General features: G+C 44.7%; 1 protein-coding gene across 6 annotated transcripts in view; it reads left to right on the top strand.

Moving 5' to 3' along the window:
* Nucleotides 1–15924, top strand: part of LOC142370373 (uncharacterized) — a 143860-nt gene that overhangs the window by 60037 nt on the left and 67899 nt on the right. For 5 of the 6 annotated variants that reach the window (XM_075452914.1, XM_075452918.1, XM_075452917.1 and 2 more), the window contains exons 4-5: nucleotides 9044–9115; nucleotides 15309–15497. In XM_075452914.1, the coding sequence (XP_075309029.1) occupies nucleotides 9044–9115; nucleotides 15309–15497 (261 nt within the window). The remainder of the gene's footprint in view (nucleotides 1–9043; nucleotides 9116–15308; nucleotides 15498–15924) is intronic. The other variant, XM_075452915.1, reaches the window with a different exon arrangement.

The raw sequence follows: 15924 nt of genomic DNA, 5'->3' as shown, positions 1-15924 counted from the left end.
TTAGACTTGTCGCGTGTCTTCTTCTCCTTCTTGTTGTTTGTTTATGTTACTTTACCGCCACCCTCTGGAAACCGACACGTGCGATTGGACAAAATGCGGAAATGCACAACAATCAATGCAGCGTTATCAAAATTGTTCTTGAGTTGACGCAAAGCCATTGGCGTAATGATCAAAATGTCCAGATGATGACACCAGTTTTTGACTGCCATCTATGTCAGTTCTGTTCATCACATAATTACAAAAATCACACAGAATGTGCATTAGAATGTATAGATTCAGAATCCATAAAAAAAACGTAAAAACGTATTTTTACCATGTGGGAGCCAACGCATGGGCAGTAAAAACATAGTTTTACGTGACTTGGGAGTTAATGTGTTAAGATTCACAAAAGAGTGATTTGTTTTAGATCGTGATATATATCATTATCGACTGATGTAAAAATACATGGTGATATGACTTTTTCCTCATGTCGCTCAGCCCTAACCTGTGGCCATGGAAGTGCCCGGAACACCTTCATTTATATAGATGTACACACTACCAGTCAAAAGTTTGAACACACACACATTCTAAATATATGATATTGTGTTGATACTTTTGACTGGTACTGTATGTGTGTATATATATATATATACACCATTTGCTGCTAAATGGCGATGGTATATAGTATAATATTCATACTGCACATGTTATTAAATGACAGTAGTAGTCAGTGATCAGTTACCACATTTAAAGCTGCAGTCTGCAGGATTTCTTGTTGTCATACGTAAAGTCCTAATTTTTGGCATTTTAAGAGTTTACATGATCTATCAGAACGCTTGAAGTTGAAAACGGTGACCTCCGTAGTCGCAAAATGCAAGAAATGCTTATTTTTTAACCGAAAAATAAAAAGTTATTCAACTTCCTGTCCCGCCCCATCAAAACACATGAGAACTCGTGCACGTAGACGTGCACGCCAGATGCGCTTACACGACTCCTCATTCATCAACTCACCTGTCATTTGCGATCATGGAAGACACAGTAAGTAGACTAGCCCGTAATGAAGTTCAATAGTCCAGATAAATAAGCGTGGGGACGAGCCTACCTTGTATCGCGCGTGCACAATCGGTGATTGACAGGCAGCAGAGCCCAGCTCGTAACCTGATTGGTTACCTTTTACCGGTCCGGTCTGCAATTTTGTAAACAAACCTGCTGGCTTTGGAGGGACCTAGCGGGACATATAGGGGACCTAGAGAACTCATTTTTTTTGTATTGGGGTATTTAATGTCCTACTTTCAGAATCCCCGGACAGTTCCAGGCATTATGCTTGAAAAAGAGTTGCAGACTGCAGCTTTAATGACCTGCTCAATGTGTGTAAATCTTCATGTTTCTGGTAAATGTCAATGGGAAATAGTTTGCTGATCACTGAAATTGTAATGCACTCTGTACATGTTAAAAGAACCAAAACGGCATTTTGCACAGTTTATGATTAGTTTTGTAATATAGAACTAGATTCCTGTGTCATATTAACAAAGAAGACAGGACAAACGGGTGATAAAATTCTGAGGTATACTGCAGATGACAGGGTTGTGGTTGTCAGTGTTCCCCCTGCATCTGCTGCTCATCCTCTGAACACAGCATTTCTTCAACTTTCAGGTTCATGAGCAGCATCAGACCAAGCTGTGCTGTGTGTGTGTGTTTGATTCTGTCAGGTCAATCAGCTCTCTGGCTGTCTGTGTTTTTTCTCTTTTAACATGAGCGTGCACGTGTGTGTGTGTGTGTGTGTGTGTGTGTGTGTGTGTGTGTGTGTGTGTGTGCGCGCGCGCATATTTGTTTGTCCTCATTGCAGCATGCATGACAAAGGAACCTGTAGGGCATGTCCTTGTGTGCCTCTTGGATGTTAAAGTTCATCTGTCAGGGTGGGAACAGCAGCAGTCTCTCTGCCATATGTCGTCTTCTTCATGCCAAAGTCAAGTTCTTACATCAGTTGGAAATTGAGTTTGCAATAAAGAAACGGTTCAGATTTTGAACTCTTTGTAGCAGAAGCCCCTCACTTTGTTGTTTCCTATCAGGTTAGCGTGTTACTGACAGTCTGAGCCAGTTAAGAAGCTGCCCCATTGATGGGGTTGAAGTGAGACTACTCCTCTGTGAGGGCATTAACAGGAAATAAGTGAGCTTAAGGTGGGCCTTTACGATGCCATTTACTGAAGCTGCATTACAACATAAACCTCATCCAGATGGGTTTTAAAATCTGTCATCACACTGTGATTGACAGATTTGGATGAGCAAACAGACCTTTAAAACAGCGCATCAGGTAAAGCTTGAGAAAAGAAAACAAACATTTTTCTTTCTGTACTTGGAAGAGTCTGAAGTCACGACTAACTGAAAAAATCTGCGTTTTGTTGTTTAATCTGGAAATGTGACATTCAGATGTTCAGAGGAACTCTGCACATACCCAGTCTCCTCCCTCTGGAGCGCCACCTAACTCAACTTCAGATGCTGCATTTTTTTTTCCTTTATTTGACAGGGACAATACAATCAGACATAGTTACAAATCAAAGCTTGTAGCTGATGTGATGCATACAGAGTATAGCAACAAGTGCTAATTTACAACTCCCGTCCCTGGTTAGGCTTTTCTATGCTGACACAAGACCTAAAATAGACATTAATTTACATAAGAACATTAATCTAGAAATACAACAGTGCAGTTCAAACTTTCATCTCATTCATTCACTCTCACATTTTTACAAGTGAGTACAGTTTTGGTTTGTTTTAAGCCAAAATTTCAGTTTAAAGGTGAACAATTTAAACTCACTGATGGACTTAATATCTGTGGGCAGTGAGTTCCAGAGTTTACAGCTTTTGTAAGAAAAGACTGACTGTCCAAATGATGTTCTGCACTTAGGGATTGTACAATTCACTGTACCTCAGAATTAAAGATGTTGAACTTTTTCTCCTCTTTCTTTTGCACTTGCTTTTTGCTTTGATATTAATATCAGATCTCATCTTTAATTATATAGGTCACTTAACTAAAGAAACAAATGAGCTAATAATGCTGTACTTGTATTTAATTGAATCAGAATCAGAATTACTTTATTAATCCCTTTACAATGCTACACAGTAGCTAATTATTATTGTTTTTGCACATGACCGGGTTATTGCACATGGTGAAGTAATGTCAGACACTGGAATTGTACAGTTTGATGGCCACAGGCAGGAATGACTTCCTGTGGCGCTCTGTGGTGCAGCGTGGTGCAATCAGTCTTTGGCTGAAGGTGCTTCTGTGGCTGACCAACACATCGTGAAGAGGATGTGCAGGATGAATGTTTTATATCCTGGAAAGGACTTGTAATCAGGGTTCTTTCATTTCTTTACCAGTTAGGAGATTGGAAATTCCAATTTCCCGTTTGTCATTGAATGTCCCATCTGTGCAGCATTACGGCTGCCGGCACAGAAACAAACTGGAGAAAAATTGGCCATATAAGCAACAGATCTAAATGTCAGTTTCACACATGATTCCGGAGGACACTGTGCCTGAAAGAGGGATCAGTCGATGCCAGCTGGCAAAGGTCCAACTGCAGGAAAAGTGTCAGAGAATAAGACTGTAACTTTTAGTTTGTGGACTGAGCTCTCTGGTTATTTACTGTACACTCTCTCAGAGCGTGGTAATGTGCATCAAGGGTTTTTAAGTAGTACAGATATGAGAAAAGGCCGACCCTGAAGAAGAGTGGAGTCCTCTGTGAACAGAGGTGTAACTGAATGTCTTTTTTACTAAAGAATCTTACAGACATTTCACGAAGACCTCAGGAAACTGGTCCAACACTTTCCACTTTTAACGCACTTATTTCGCAGGTATAAAACTTTCAAAACACTGAAGATGAGCTCAGGAGCTAGTCTGAGCTGAAATAACTCTGCCCAATGAAAAGTCAACCTATGAAAAGCTCTGTGTCGATTATTTGGAAGAACCAGCACCAATCAATCCAGATGGGGCTCTACCTAGTTAAAGGAGAAGGGAACCCGAGCAGGTGCAGAACCATGCAGGCGTGTTTTTCTATGGTTGCTGATAGGGATGGGAATCGAAAACCGGTTCTTGTTGAGAACCGGTTCCCAGTGTTTCAATTCCTTGGAATCGTTTGGCGATTTTGCAAATGATTCCCTTATCGATTCCAGTGGGTGCGAATGACGTCACCACGCAACGTTGCGTGGCGAGTCCAGCGCAGCCAGCAGTCAACAGGAAACATGGCGTCCAAGCGGTACAAATGCTCGAAAGTTTGGTTACACATCCCTAAAAAAGACGACAACAGGGCAACTTGCAAAGTGAATATTTCACCAAAGGGAGGAAATACTACCAACATGCAATAACTATGAATGAATGTCGCGTTTTCGATCTGTTCCGGACTAACGTTGGTGAATCTGAACCCAGCAACGTTAGCAACGTTAGCATGTCCTCGGCTAACACTGCAGGTAACTAACTAACTAACAAACACTGCCTATCATGTTAGCACCATTTGCCTCATTGTAAAAGCTGCTGTTAGTAACGGTTAAGGTTAAATGAAGGCCTTCTCAGGCATTACATTTAGATGAAATCATGAGAGACAGAGCCTGACTGGCTCAGAGCCAGAGGCTGGTGGTACTACCCCCAGTTCACCTCTACCTCCAGCTTCTCCTTTCACCAGAGCAGGAAGAGTTAAATTACCCAGGCCATGATAGACCAATGTGGACCTCACCGTTGTTGGGTTTGTGAGGTCATGACTCGTGTTACTTCTAAACTAAACAAAGTTGATGCTAATCGACCGGTTTGTTGTCTTTTTTCTCCAAATGAGAATCGATAAGGGAACCGACAAAGAACCGAATCGTTAAGCAGAATCGAAAATGGAATTGGAATCGTAAAAATCTTATCAATTCCCATCCCTAGTTGCTGAACGGGCAGCTGAGTATGAATGTGATGAAATCAGATTCCGCAAGTCCTCATGTCTGATCCGAAGATGTTAAAGTACAGCAGAGGTGGATTCAGTTTACTCAGAGACATTACAGTGTCCCATCAAAAATTCCAGAGAAGACACAGGTCCTTCAATGGTGATGCAGAAGGAATGATATGAATGGGTTTTTCTGTGGTGTGTCTACAAAAGCCCAAATGGGATTATCTGTTCTTGAAGAAGATTCAATTCAATTCAGGTTATTTATATAGCTCCAAACTACAACAAATCTCATCTCAAGGCACTTCAATGATACAGTCCAATTCAAGCCAATCAGAGTGTAATCCTTATCCAATCAAATAAAATGTGGAACATTCAAAATTAGTCCGATTCATTCATACAGAACCAATTCAAAAACAATTTCCTAGCTAAGGAAACCAACAGATTGCAACTTTGGTCCAATCCTGAGCATGCATGACTTTGGAAGGAACGACAATAACATGTTCAAGTCTGTGTAATAAGATACTGTGATCGACCGTATCAAATGCAGCACTGAGGTCCAACAGGACAAGCACAGACACAAGTCCGCTATCAGAGGCTAAGAGGAGATCATTGGTAACTTTCAGCAGTGCAGTTTCTGTGCTATGATGCACTCTGAATCCTGACTGAAACTCTTCAAACAGATTATTTCTGTGTAAGTGATCACAAAGCTGAGCTGCAACTATTTTTTCAAGAACTTTAGACATAAAAGGGAGATTGGATATAGGTCTATAATGAGCCAACACTTCTGAATCAAGAGTAGGTTTTTTAAGTAAAGGTTTAATTACAGCAACCTTAAAAGTCTGAGGTACATATCCTGTCAACAAAGACAGATTGATCAAATCCAATATGGAAGTGTCAATTAATGGGAAACCTCCTTGAACAGTCTGGTTGGGATTGGGTCTAAAACACAAGTTGATGGTTAAGAAGAGACTATTGCTGTTGTTAGTTCAGAGAGATCAACTGGGCAGAAGCCGTCTGAATACAAATCAGGTTCTAAAGATACTTCTAAAGCTGCTGTACTTGATGATACATCACTAATAATAGTGGGAAGGACTCCATCAATCTTCTCTTTGATAGAAACAATTTTATTGATAAAGAAGCTCATGAAATCATCACTGCTGAGAGTTAAAGGAATACCTGGCTCAGCAGAGCTCGGACTCTTAGTCAGACTGGCTACAGTGCTGAAAAGAAACCTGGGATTATTCTTATTCTCTTCTATCAATGATGAATAATAAGCAGTTCTAGCTTTATGAAGGGCTTTCTTATATGTTATTAAACTATCTTTCCAGACTAACTGAGACTCTTCATGTCTGATTGGATGACTCCAGCATGCATGAAGAACAGAGGCTGTTGTGATTTTGATGATATGGTTACTGTCAGTCCATGCTGAGAACTCTGGAAAAATGGCTCTGAGAAAACAGGATGTGGGAGGTCAGCAGGGCCACCAACAATGTAGCAGATTATCCACCTTATCTTATCTGATTAGGATTTCTAACGAGAATGACTGACCAAAGTACCATGTTTATGAGATCAACAGGGTGGACAGAGGATTTAAGATGTACAAAGAGTTTGGGAAAGCAGTAAAAAGTCATTGTTTTCTTTTACGAGGCGATGCCGAGCACACAGCCACCATCTTTGAGTGGATGTGTTTGTTTTGTTGCTGAAACATGTGAGCTGATGTCCCATTAAGTGAGACGGTGAGGCCTATCGGATGTTTTCCTGCCTGCTGTGAGTAAACTTCAGTTTCCCGCAGCACTGTTGCTCCACCACTCTTTACTTCTTTAGCCTACCTCTGTCCCTTTGCACGTCTCCTGTTCAGTCCCTGACCGGAGTTTTTACGAGATGCACAGATTAACACTGTGATGATGAGTACTGCTTTACCAGTGCTGCTGAATCAGTGTGTGACCCTGCCGACGGAGTGTTGTGTGTGTGTGTGTGATTGTGTACTCCACCACGGCCCCTCTGCATCTCATATATGAAAGCATTTGTGACTTTGGGTGGCTTCCTGTCCGTTCGCCTCACTGTCACCCTCTGTGTGCGCTGCTGGGAGAGAGTTGCCATCAGTGCCTCCCTCCTTCTCCTCTCTGCCCCTCCCCTCCCTTCTTAACTCCTCTGCTTCACCTCCCTGCTGTTATTCATCTTTCCTCCTTTAATCAGGTTTTCCACCTTATGTTTCTATCTTTGTTTCCCCCCACTTTCTTGGTCTTCAATCTCTGCCCATTTTTCTGTCTCACAGCTCAGCAGCAGCATTAAAACAGTTAGGTGGGGGCTCTTGCCTCTTAGGTTCAGCCAGGGCCTTTCCAACAGGAGTTGAAGGGTGACGACAGGAGACAAGAGGAAGGGGAGTGGGCTGTGGGCTGTGGGAAGGAGGGGCGGTGCTGGCTGGCAGAGGCCCGGGACCTGAACCAGACAGATAGAGAAACGTCATCACACCAAACCCAGACTCCCCGACTGTGATCGCAGTCTTGTGTGTGTGTGTGTGTGTGTGTGTGTGTGTGTGTGTGTGTGTGTGACGGGGGGTTCAGCGTTAGTAACCCAGCCAGCTGAGGCTGCAGTGGAGACAGACAGAGGCAGAGGCACTGAGCACCACATAGCAGATGAAGGTTCACTTGAATGGGACATTTCTGCTTTTAGGAGGAAGCCTGACAGGTGAGAGTGCACATGCACATCCATGTGAGCATTTTAAGGTGTGTTTATGTTAAAGCCTGTTGTGCATGTGAGTAGTTTGTGCTAAGCAGAGTGGGATATCAGCAGCCTTGCATCACTGAATTACAGTTGTTCGGTCATCAAGGTGGGGGGCCAGAATGAATGCTGGGTGATCCGTGCTGTTCCACCTGGAGATTGTACGCTGAGCTCAGGGGCACACATATCAGGCACCAGACAAGGGGCATCCAAATAAAATGCAAATGTATGAAAAAGTGCTGTTTTCATGCCAGGGTAGCAGTACTTTTTTCTAATGCTTTTCCTCTTTCAAGTTAAGGTGACAGATCATTTTAGGAAGATATACAGTACGCAGGAAAGCTCAGAAAGGGCTCGCATGGCTCTGAAGGTAACTTCTGTATTTACTACTGCTCCTCAGTGATTATGAATGAACTTCCTGTGACTCACATTTTAGTCATAAATCATAAAACCTGCTCGACATCATTTATGGACGACTTTTGAATCCACTTAACTTCAACAGGGCTAGATTCTGAACATTTATGTCACAGAAAGAAATTAATGATAATGTGCAGCCAATCAGCTGGCTGAACAGCTCGACTGCAGCCAATCAGCTGGCTGAACAGCAAGACTGCAGCCAATCAGCTGGCTGAACAGCTTGACTGCAGCCAATCAGCTGGCTGAACAGCAGGACTGCAGCCAATCAGCTGGCTGAACAGCTGGACTGCAGCCAATCAGCTGGCTGAACAGCAGGATTGCAGCCAATCAGCTGGCTGAACAGCTGGACTGCAGCCAATCAGCTGGCTGAACAGCAGGACTGCAGCCAATCAGCTGGCTGAACAGCTGGACTGCAGCCAATCAGCTGGCTGAACAGCTGGACTGCAGCCAATCAGCTGGCTGAACAGCAGGACTGCAGCCAATCAGCTGGCTGAACAGCAGGACTGCAGCCAATCAGCTGGCTGAACAGCAGGACTGCAGCCAATCAGCTGGCTGAACAGCTGGACTGCAGCCAATCAGCTGGCACCTTTGGCTACAGTATTATGTTCCAACAAGATTTCTGAGGTGTGTGTTTCACGTGTAGAAATGGTTGCTTACAGTGCATGTGGTCTGTTTGGTTGTAAGTCGTGCAAAAGTGTTTGGTGTTGCAAAGCAGGCAGTCCTGTGTGTGATCAGGTACAGACTGCATGGAGGTGCTTTCTGTGCAGGGAGGGATGCGTACGTTTCTAAGGATGAACCATGAAGCTTGTTGATTATTTAAGTCTTGAACAATCAGATGCAATGTATGCAAAAATGCTAGCATATGAAATGATACTTTGCCTTTAACACTTTTCCTCTTTTCCTTTCCTCTCTCACATCTCTCCTGTTCTACACTCTTAATGCCCTCATGCTTAATGTCTCCCCTCACCGCCTGTTCTCCTCTACTTCCTCGTTCTGCCCCGCCCTCCTGCCAGCCTCCATGGCAGGTTATTCTGACACCAGCCCTGCCCAAATGATGGATTCTGGCCTGTTGGGAACTTGCCCAGGTATACTCCCATATACTCTCCAACCTGCCACACAGCAACTCTGCATTTGCATTCAAGTCACCTTTCACCAAAATGGTCAAGCTGGTCTTCACAGAATAAAATGCAATAACCATGAAAACAACAATATCATAAAAGTGTGGTAAAAAAAAAAAAAAAAAGAGAGAAGGATTTTAAGCAGTGATTTGAATTGTTCAGCAGTGGGAGCAGATCTAACATAGAGAGGTAAGACGTTCCATGATGTTGTTGGGTTTGTGCATTTAAGAGAACAAATGAGTAAGAGTCTGTCCATGAAGGCCTTTAAAAGTATCGACAACATTTTTAAATCCTGTGGCGAACAAGGGGGCCAGTGGAGGGAGCGGAGTTCATCATTGAGGCTGAGTTATACTTCTTTTAACTGCCCTTGCGCTTGCGTTAATGGCTCGAGACGTTTATGCTTCATTTTTCTTTGTCGGCGGTTGCGTGTGCTGCGTGGCGATTCACCGCCAGGACAATAGGTGGAGTAGCGGGTTTTTTCAATGACAAGCCTACTACCATGAAAGGAAATTCACCGCCAGGAGCTCTTCGGCAAGTCTCTTCGACTGGATTTATGCTTCTTCTTCTTCTTCTTGTAAATAGCCGGTATTTTGTCAGATTTTCAACACCTTGGGGGTCTAAACGACTACTTTCTCACCTGAAAATGTTTCAAATGTTGCTAAAGTTATATATTTACAGAGTTTATAGCTTAAGGGAAATCAGCTTTTCAGGCCGGCTGATTTGGGCTCGGGCAGGAGTGAAGTGCACTGTGTGTAAACGCTCTGCATACTGTCAGATCGATGTGTATGCCGTTTTCAATACATAGGTTTTATATAGCGCTTTTCCAAATGCTCAAAGACGCTTTACATAAGGAACAAACAGAAAGCATAGACAAAAAAACAAGACATTATAAACAAGAGAAAAACACTGTTACAGACTTTAGGCACATGGGGGGGGGGGGGGTAGATGGCGGGGGAGAGGAACATTTTATCAGGTGTTGTAGGTGATTTTGAACAGGTGGGTTTTGAGCTGGCTTTTGAATGAGGGGAGTGTATCGGAGTTCCGGATGGTGGGGGGCAGGGAGTTCCAAAGGGTAGGGGCAGCGATGGAGAACGCTCTGTCCCCAAGGGTGCGGTACTTGGTCTTGGTGATGGGAGTGAGGAGGTTTGCATCAGAGGAGCGGAGATGTCGAGTGGGGGAGTAGGGGTGGAGGAGGTTTGTGAGGTATGGAGGTGCAAGGTTATTGAGGGCTTTGTAGGTGATGAGAAGGATCTTGAAGTTGATTCGCTGTTTTATTGGAAGCCAGTGAAGTTGTTGAAGGATGGGAGTGATGTGTTCTCTGGAGGGGGAGTGAGTGAGCAGTCGGGCAGCTGAGTTTTGGACATATTGCAGTTTTTGAAGAGCAGAGGAGGGGAGGCCATACAGGATGCTATTGCAATAGTCGAGTCTGGAGGTGATGAAGGCATGGACAAGTGTTTCGGCAGCTGAGGGGGAGAGAGTAGGGCGAAGGCGTGCAATGTTGCGAAGGTGGAAGAAGGCTATTTTAGTAACCTGGTTTATGTGGGATTTGAAGGAGAGTGTGGGGTCCATGATGATGCCGAGATTTCTGACCAGGGGGGAGGGAGTGACGGAGTGACCATCAATGCAGAGTGAGAAATGCTGGGAGGTGGGGAGGGTGGATTTTGGGCCAAAAATGATAATTTCAGTTTTATTGCTGTTGAGTTTGAGGAAGTTGTGATTCATCCAGGCTTTGATGTCAGTTAGGCAATTGGTGAGGGTGGAGAGAATGGCAGCAGTAATGGCAGTGGTGGTGATGTATAGCTGGGTATCGTCGGCATAACAGTGGAAGTGAAGACCATGGTGGCGGATAATGTGACCCAGTGGGAGCATGTAGAGGATGAAGAGAATTGGTCCGAGCACTGAGCCTTGGGGAACTCCGTGTGAGACAGGGGCGGTGAGGGATTTGTGGTTGTTGATGGAGATGTAGTGGAGTCTTTCAGATAGGTAGGAGGTGAACCAGGAGAGAGCGGAGTTGATGATGCCAATGGCTTGCAGACGGTTGAGGAGGATGGAGTGATTGATGCTGTCGAAGGCAGCACTGAGGTCGAGGAGGAGGAGAATGGTGAGGGAGCCGGAGTCGGAGGAGAGTAGGAGGTCATTGGTGACTTTTAAAAGTGCTGTTTCGGTACTGTGATGGATTCTGAAGCCAGATTGGAATGTTTCGTACAGGTTATTGGAGAGGAGGTATTGCTTTAATTGTGCTGCGACGGCTCTTTCCAGAATTTTTGAGAGGAATGGGAGGTTGGAGATGGGCCTGAAATTGTTGGGGTCGTCAGGGTCAAGGCCAGGTTTTTTAAGGAGGGGGGTGATGGCAGCAAGTTTAAGAGGAGAGGGGACGGTGCCGGAGGTAAGGGAGGAGTTGATGGTGTCCGTGATGAGTGGGGCGAGGGAGGTGAAACAGGCTTTGACAAGCTCAGAAGGCATGGGGTCCAGGGGGGAGGTGGATGATTTCATGGTGGAGAGTATTTTGGAGAGGTCGGCTGTGGTTATAGGGGAGAAGATGGAAAGCTGGTGGTCGGGGGATGAGGGAAATGGAGGTTCAGAGTTGGGGGTGGTGGCAGTGGAGGTGACAAGCTGGTTGTGTATGTTATCGATCTTAGAGTGGAAAAATGATAGGAGGTTGTTGCACTTCTCCGGGGTGAATGTGGATGAGATATTGTCCTGGGGTTTGAGGAGTTTGTTTATTGTTGAAAAGAGAGTGCGTGGGTTGGAGGATTCAAGTATGTAGTATGTAGTAGTAGGCGGTTTCGAACACAGCCAGTGGCTCGCGTCTTGCGTCTTGCGTCTTGCGTCTTGCGTGAAGTTTAGAAAATTGAGGTGACACACAAAAGCACGCAAGGGGGGGCTTGCAACCGCGCAAGGGCTTGCGTTGCGTCTTGCGTCACCGACCATACATGAGGCTTTAGTAATGATACTAACTACAAATTAATTCAGCCTTAAAGGGTAAGTTTGTTTTTTTAAAACCTGGACCTTATTTCTGGCATAAAATAGCAAACAAAAAGATAGCAGACTGTCACAGACTGTCAATGAGCTATGCTGCAGCGGCGCGCGTCAATGACGTCATCCTAGTAGACGTGTGTAGAAAGCCCCCCAAATCCCCCCAATAGCCCCCAATAACAACAACACGGCAGCTCTGAGCTAACAGTGCAATAGTACGCGTTCATTCGTTCATTGGTCTTAAAGTATTGGTGAAATAAAGACAGATAATGCCTTATTCAGAGGCTGTACTGTCTCTGCCCTGTTCTCTGCCGTTATATGGATATACATATATATATCTCTAGTGATCTAAATATCTTCCGAAGGACACCAACTTTCACCAAATTGTTATCGGTGAGGAGATGAAGGTATTTTATGCCAGAAACAAGGTTTAAAAAACACGAACTTCTCCTTTAAGTTGCATTGGAATCATGTTAAATCATGTTATCTTGACCTGAAACCTCATTTGATATTATTTGCATATGTAACTCTTTTGGGGATTAATTGTCTAACGTTTTGTGGAAAATCAAGATGTAAGCCAAAAGATGTGCAGCTGTGAGGATCAAATCCAGCTGTTCCCATACCAGATGTTGCTGCTATTCACCTGAACTTTCACTAACATTCTTTCCTCTGTGTAACATTCACACTTTAAGAAAATAACTTCACCCGTTGTAACTGTGTCTAACCTGCCGGAGGTGGAGGTGTCCAGGTGTCTCTGTTGCAAACTACCAAGCGAGGTCTGCCTTTGGTGAGAGGGAGTGGGGATCTCTGCATCAGCCGTGTGATTTGCTAGCAGGTGATATTTAAGACTCGACGTGCCCCGCTGATAACTCAATTCACATCGACAGTAACGGCAGATAACTTTGGTCCTGTCGAGAGAACCATCTGGCAGGGGTTTGAAGAGGAACTTGCCTTTCAAAAGACCCTTTTCTTTATACAAGTTAGCTTGCCATCCACAAGATTAAGCTTAATCAGGACTTCCGGAGTGATGGTGGAATGAGTGGCAGCTACTTCTTTCCGTATTCTAATATATTTTATGTTAACCTCCGATGAAAATAGTGTTTGAAAGATCGACCTGAAGATGTCAAACCTGGAGAGTGTGACTGGTCGTCATGTTTTCTTCATGATCTGAAATAACAAAGAAAAACAAATACAGAATAGTTTTTAAAATGAATAAAAATGTTGAAAATGTTTCATTGAGACAAGATAATAGACTGTGTGTAAGAAATGGATGTAGCCCCAGGACACTGGTTTGTGAGCTGAAGCTTTGGAGGCTTCAGCTTTGCATTTGACCATTGCCATTTGTTTGCTATTTTCTTTGGTGAACCAGAAGGGACCAAAGGGAGGAGCGAGAGTGGAATTCTTAGACCTGATTGGACATAATTATGCATCTTTCAAAAGTCAGGACTATATGAAAAATGCATGCAAAACATCGATAAATGGCTATACAAACATTAAATGAGCTTTGCTCATTGGGGCCCTGATCCAAGCCCATCCCATCCCACAGCCTGGCTGCAGGGACTGGTTGCTGACAGCAGGCTGGATGCTCCTTTGGCTCTTTGCTCCATTTCTTCCAACAAAGATCTGGAACACTGATGGCTCTGACCACAACGCACGTTTCCACCTTGTGACGCTCCATCCCAGACGCCTCCGAGCCCAGAGAAGTGGACGCCGCCTCTGGACCAGGCTAACATCAGGCCTTAGCCCAATTGCCTGAGATACCTGCGGATGTTTTGAGATTTATTCATGGATTTGTGTCATGATGGACCCCACTGTTCTAATTACTTTATATGTAAATGTGGCTAATTGATTATATTGTTTACTGTTTGGGTTTTGTTTGCAGGGACTGTTCACTGTGAATCCATCTATTTTCTATACCCGCTTAATCCAATTTGGGGTCGCGGAGGGGTCAGAGCCTATCCCAGCTGTCATTGGGCGAGAGGCAGGGTACACCCTGGACAGGTCGACAGTCCATCACAGTCATTGGGAATTATTACCCATCCATCCACTTTGTATACCCGCTTAATCCAACTCAGGGTCGCGGAGAATTATTACATCAAATTATATTACACTATTGGAATTTCACTGCAAATTGGATTTCCTCTCTGAAGATTGTCGTGAAATCTTGTTTGATGAAGTGCTTGTGGTGAGGCAGCATGCAGAGCTAAAGCTGTCCCTGGCTCGGTACCTGCTGGTACTCACACACACAGCCCACACAGTGTGAGCTACCAGGCTGAATTCAGCCTTTCACCATGCCAACCTCTGCAAACCAGCGCTCACTGCTGCCTCAATGAGAGCTGTGGTCTCCGGGCTGGAACGCGCACACACACACACACACGCACGCACACGCACACGCACACACGCACATATACATACACACACACACACGCACGCACGCACGCACACACACACACACACACACACACACACGCACATATACATACACACGCACGCACACACGCACGCACACACACACACACACACACACACACACACACACGCACATATACATACACACGCACACACGCACGCACACACACACACACACACACGCACATATACATACACACGCACACACGCACGCACACACACACACACACACACACACACACACACACACACACGCACACACACACACACACACACTCTGTGTGTCCCTGAATACGAACACTGTCCCTCAGGAAACCACATACAGTTGACACTTGCATCCATGATTACTTTCAGAATGATTCTCTTGTCTAATTCACATGTGTTTGGGGTGAATCTCATTCATATTTGCTTATTTTGACAACATGTACAGAATTACAGAATGACACAGAGTGAAGCAGGCTCTGCCACACTCACAGTGGGGTTATTCTTCTTTCTGCTGCTTCCCTTCATCTGCCTGTCTCCCTCCTTTTTTCTCTTACAGCACTGCATGATGACTTGTATACATTTTAATGAGTATAACCCACGCCTCATTACTTCCTCTTATTACTGGTATTTTGCTATAGGATACTGTGAACAAGATGTGTTCCCACTAGGCCAGCAGGGCTGACTCTTTATACATTAGATGAGGTGACCACCCTGCATTCAAAGTACAGAGAAGCAGGGAATCCCCAGCTCTGACTCTTTCTACCGGTTGGTCTGCCTTTCTTTTTTACAGGTTTCTCCCAGCCTGGAGGGATGGGAATGGAACTGGAAGTGGAAGCTGCCCCCCTGAATGTGGAGAAGCCAGCAAATATAGTGGAGCCCCAGCATCCCTGCCCCCCAGCGGGGTCGGTCACCTCTATGGTGCACAGCCCCATGGTGCCTGAACCCCAGGCTCCTCGCAGCCCTCAGGATCTGTCAGCAGGTAAAACCTCTTCAACAAGGCTTTCTGCTTACTCTGACTCTGAAAACATATTCACACTTAGAGCTCCCCCCACGTCAATTATTTAGTTACGTTTCCCAGCTGGCCTCCTCTGTACTAAAATACAATATCATCTTTCATTTTGGTGGAGTGTTGAATCACAGCACAGTAACAATACCTTTCTCCTCTATGCAACTCTGAGACGTTCACACCGTTCAATTGTACAATGCCATGGCCAAACCATGACGGATTCAGAGAGAGAGCACACTGCAAGTCCTCAGAAAAAGTGGTGGAAGCAGTTTGTTCCACAGAGGGCACATGTCTGTTCTTTAGTTCTGGGCTTACACACACATTTGTTTCTCATGTGACCAAGGTCAATGCCCCTCTAATGCTGACATGTGGGTGTGTGCCATCATGCCCAAGCCTTGGG

This window comes from Odontesthes bonariensis, chromosome 20 (assembly GCF_027942865.1).
Source record: "Odontesthes bonariensis isolate fOdoBon6 chromosome 20, fOdoBon6.hap1, whole genome shotgun sequence".
Lineage (NCBI taxonomy): Eukaryota > Metazoa > Chordata > Actinopteri > Atheriniformes > Atherinopsidae > Odontesthes > Odontesthes bonariensis.
Note: the sequence above shows the minus strand (reverse complement) of the source record. Positions and strands in the feature narration are given on the sequence as shown.